Genomic DNA, 5144 nt, shown 5'->3' on the forward strand with positions numbered 1-5144 from the left:
ATCTGTGTGTTACCAGGCAGCCTTCAGCCCTCCCAGAGATGACTGATGTGAAGCTAACCTGCTCATACCAACTCTGCCCTGGAGGCACATTGCGATGCTGGAGGGTGGCCCCACGCAACCCGACAGCCACCAGGATCTCCTGAAACAAGAGGGAGAGGAAAATACATCAATGTCAACTGAAAACTGCCCACTTTGATGTTTACCCTCTTCTCCTTGAACAGTCTGCATTAATATGGTTTTTTTAATGCCGTGAAATATCGCAAGACACTACACAGTAGCGCCAACAAACAAAAATTACCATAAAAGTTACCTTCATGTTGCTCTCATTTCTGTTGTGATGTACTTTCACTGCGATGGAGAGCATGTTTGGACTTTCTACACCAACTCCCACTGGTGCAGCAGCCTGCTTGGTCAGAGCACCCTCCTCAGACTTGTAGATGGTAGGTTCAACCCAAGGAGGCAGAGACTTGCTGGGGAGCTTTATATCACCAGGGGCACATACATCCTCAACTACTCCTGCAATGGACCAGAGGATAGGATGGGAAAAAAAACAGAACTAGACTGTCAGAGTCATACACACCCTTCGGTCCAACTCATCTTTGCAGATCAGAACCCCAATCTGACCTACTCCCATTTGCCAGCACTTGGCCCATATCTCTCTAAACAATTCGTATTCATATCCCCATCTAGGTGCCTTTTAAATATTGTAATTGGACCTGCCCCCACCCCTTCCTCAGAGACAAAAACAACCCTGCAAATGTTAGAATCCAAAGTAGACAAGCAGGAGGCTGGAAGAACATAGCAAGGCAAGCAGCATCAGGAGGTGGAGAAAGCAACACCTTGTGCTGCCTGGCTTGTCCACTCCATCCATTCCTCTGGTAGCTCACTCGTTACACCCATCACCCTCTGCATGGAAAAAGATACCCATCAGGTCATTTTTAAATCTTTCCCCCTTCACCTTAAACTTATGCCCTCTCGTTTCAGACTTCCCCACCAGGGGAAACAGACCTTGGCTATTCACCCGATCAAAGCCCCTCATGAGTTTATTAATCTCTAACAAAAGGGTGACCAGAACTGTACATAGTATTGTAAAGGTGGCCTTGCCGATAGAACATAGAATATAGGACAATACAGCGCTGAACAGGTCCTTTGGCCCCCGATGTTGCGCCAACCTGTGAACTAATCTAAGCCCATCACCCTGCACTATCCCATTATCATCATCCATGTGCTTATCTAAGGACTGTTTAAATGCCCCTAATATGGCTGAGTTAACTATATTGGCAGGCATGGCATTCCACGCCCTTACCACTCTCTGAATGAAGAACCTGCCTCTGACATCTGTCTTAAATCTATCACCCCTCAATTTGCCCCCTTGTACAAGCTGACATCATCATCCTAGGAAAAAGACTTTCACTGTCCACCCTACCTAATCCGCTGATCATCTTATATGTCTCTATTAGATCCTCTCTTAGCCTTCTTCTGTCCAATGAGAACAGACACAAGTCTCTCAGCCTTTCCTCATAAGACCTTCGCTTCAGACCAGGTAACATCCTGGTAAATCTCCTCTGCCCCTTTTCCAATTTTCCACATCCTTCCTATAATGGGGCGACCAGAACTGCACACAATATTCCAAGTGCAGCCACACTCGTGTTTTGTACAGTTTCAGCATGACATCACGGCTCCAGAACTCAATCCCTCTACCAATAAAACCAAGATCCTTCTGCACATCCACACTACCAAGAGTCTTTCCACTGACCCAGTATTCTGCCTTCCTGTTATTCTTCCCAAAGTGAATCACCTCACATTTATCTGCAATGAACTCCATTAGCCACCTTTCGGCCCAGTTCTGCAGTTATCCAAGTCTCCCTGCAACCGGCAACATTCTTCCACACTGTCCACCACTCCACCGACTTTAGTCTTTTACTAACCCATCCACTTATGCCTGCGTCCAAGTAGTTTATAAAAACGACAAACAGCAATGGTGCAAAACAGATCCTTGGGGCACACCACAAGTAACCGGACTCTAGGCTGAATATTTTCCATCAACTACCATTCGTTGCCTTCTTACAGAAAGCCAGTTTCTAATCCAAACTGCTAAATCACCTTCAATCCCATGTCTCTGTATTTTCTCCTGTAGCCTACCATGTGGAATCTTATCAAAGGCTTTACTGAAGTCCATGTACACTACATCAACTGCCCTACCCTCATGGTCACCTCCTCAAAAAACTCAATGAGGTTTGCGAAACACGACCTGCCCTTGAAGAATCAAATCGTTGCTTGCTAGATGATTATAAATCCTATTTCTTATAATCCTTTCCAAACCTTTTCCTACAAGAGACGTAAGGCTCACTGGTCTATAATTACCTTGGTCATCTCTACTGCCCTTCTTGAACAAGAGCACAGCATTTGCAATCATCTAGTCCTCTGTATTAAACCTGTAGACAATGACGACTCAACGATCAAGGCTAAAGCCTCTGCAATCTCCTTCCTAGCTTCCCAGAGAATTCTCGGAAAAATCTCATCCAGCCCAGGGGACTTATCTATTTTCACACCTTCTCGAATTGATAACACCTCCTCCTTACTAGCTTCAATCCTTTCAAGTCTAATAGCCCGTATCTCAGTTTTCTCCTTTACAATATTCTCCTTTTCCTGACTGCAAACTGATTGAGAAATGGTCGTTTTGCATCTCTCCGATCTCCACAGAGTCCACACACAACTGGCCACTTCTGTCTTTGATAGGCCCTATTCCAACTTTAGTCATTCTTTTATTCCTCACATACCTACACAAAGCTTTAGGGTTCTCCTTTATTCTACCTGCGAAAGACTGCTCATGTCCCCTCCTTGCTCTTCTTAACTCTGTCTTAAATCCTTCCTAGCTACTCTGTAGCTTTCCTCGCTTCATCTGAACCATCTCGCCTCAATGTCACATAAGTCTCCCTCTTCCGCCTAACAAGATTTACAATTTCTTTCGTAAACCATGGTTCCCTTACATTATCATTTCCTCCTTGCCTGACAGGGACATACCTACCAATGACACGCAATAGCTGTTCCTTAAACCAGCTCCACATTTCGATTGTCCCCATCCCCTCCATTTTGCTGCCCCATTCTATGCCTCCTAAGTCTTGCTTAATCGCATTATAATTGCCCTTCCCCCATCTATAACTCCTGTGGCATTTACCTATCCCTTTCTATCGCTAAACTAAACATAACTGAACTATGGTCACTCTCTCCAAAGTGTTCACCTACCACTAAATCAAACACCTGGCCTGGTTCATTACCGAGTACCAGATCCAGTGTGGGCTCCCCCTTGTCGGTCCTTTGACATACTGTGTCAGGAAACCCTCCTGCACACATTGGACAAAACGGATCCATCCGTGTACTAGAGTTATAGCATTTCTAGTCAATGTTGGGGAAGTTAAAATCCCTCATAATGACCACCATGTTCCTTTCACTCCTACCCAGTATCGTTTTGCCAATCCTCTCCTCCACATCCCTGGAACTCTGCAGAGGCCTATAAAAAATTCACAGCAGTGTGACCTCTCTTTTCCTGTTTCTAACCTCAGCCCATACCACCTCACTAGACAAGTCCTTGTCAAATGTTCTATCAGCCACTGTTATACCGTCCTAGACGATAAAAGTTACACCTCCCCCTCTTTTACCACCTTCCCCGATCTTAATGAAAGATCTAAACCCTGGAACCTGCAACATCCATTGCTGACTTTGCTCTACCCATGTCTCTGAAATGGCCACAACATCGATGTCCCAGGTACCTATCCATGCTGCAAGCTCACCTACCTTATTCCAAATACTCCTGGCATTGAAGTAGACACACTTCAAACCAGCTTGCTGTCTGCCAACACATTCCTGTGACCATGAAATCCTGTCCATTCCCTCCCTACTCTCATCCTGCTCTGAACTGGAACTACACCTCAGGTTCCCATCCCCCTGCTGAGCTAGTTTAAACCCACCCGAATAGCATCAGCAAATTTCCCACCCAGGATATTAGTATCCCTCTGGTTCAAGTGAAGACCGTATTGTTAGTAGGGGTCCAACATTCTCCAGAATTAAGCCCAATTATCCATATATCTGAAACCTTCCCTCCTGCACCATTCCTGCAGCCACGTGTTCAGCTGATATCTCTCCCTGTTCTTCGCCTCACTTTACGTGGCACGAGTAACAATCCAGAGATAACAACTCTGTTTGTTCTTGGTCTCAGCTTCCATCCTAGCTCCCTGAAATCCTGACTTACATCCCTGCCCCTCTTTCTACCTATGTCGTTGGTCACTATGTCCTGTACAGCCGCAGCATGACAATCCAAACTGGGAGAAAGTGAGGACTGCAGATGCTGGAGATTAGAGGCGAGAGTTTTCCAGCACCGCACTCTTAACTATGACATCCCAACTCCTGTGCACAATGTTCTGAACAATGAAGACAAGCGTGCCAAACGTCTTCTTCACTACCCTGTCTACCTGTGCCTCCATTTTCACAGAACTGTGAACCTGTAACCACTAGGTCTGTTTGTTCGGCAACACTCTCGAGGGCCCTCCCATTAATTCCTGCCCTGGTGTGCCTTACCAAAATGCAATATCTCACATTTATCTAAATTAAACTCCACCTGCCACTCCTCAGCCCAATGGCCCCTCTGATCATTGTACTCCGAGATAACCTTCTTCACTGTCGACTACACCACTAATTTTGAAGTCATCTGCAAACTTACTAACTAAACCTCCTATGTTTACATCTGAACACCACAACAAACAGCATGCACAGGTAACTTTTCCAGGTCCCTTCATTTTCACACAACTTTATGTTGGAATGTCACAAATCAATTCCATAATCAACATTTTCTTACATTGAAATGAGCAGTCATTCCTTTTTAGAAATGGCACCAAGGTAAGCAGTTGAAGTTGTTAAGATGAGTTCATTGGGGAAGAATACCCCATAGGAGAAAATGAGGACTGCAGATGCTGGAGATCAGAGCTTAAAAATGTGTTGCTGGAAAAGTGCAGCAGGTCAGGCAGCATCAAAGGAACAGGAGAATCGACGTTTCGGGCATAAGCCCTTCTTCAGGAATGAGGAGGGTGTGCCAAGCAGGCTAAGATAAAAGGTAGGAAGGAGGGACTTGGGGGAGGGGCGTTGGGAAT

At 45.5% G+C, this 5144-nt stretch overlaps 1 protein-coding gene across 3 annotated transcripts in view; it reads right to left on the bottom strand.

Annotated features, from left to right (window-relative positions):
• LOC122553319 (autophagy-related protein 2 homolog B-like) overlaps positions 1 to 5144 on the bottom strand; it is a 111837-nt gene that overhangs the window by 43661 nt on the left and 63032 nt on the right. For all 3 annotated transcript variants that reach the window (XM_043696876.1, XM_043696877.1, XM_043696875.1), the window contains exons 22-23: positions 311 to 516; positions 59 to 139 (exon numbers count right to left, since the gene is read on the bottom strand). In XM_043696876.1, coding sequence (XP_043552811.1) covers positions 59 to 139; positions 311 to 516 — 287 coding nt within the window. The remainder of the gene's footprint in view (positions 1 to 58; positions 140 to 310; positions 517 to 5144) is intronic.

Source organism: Chiloscyllium plagiosum, chromosome 10 (assembly GCF_004010195.1).
Source record: "Chiloscyllium plagiosum isolate BGI_BamShark_2017 chromosome 10, ASM401019v2, whole genome shotgun sequence".
Taxonomy (NCBI): Eukaryota; Metazoa; Chordata; class Chondrichthyes; order Orectolobiformes; family Hemiscylliidae; genus Chiloscyllium; species Chiloscyllium plagiosum.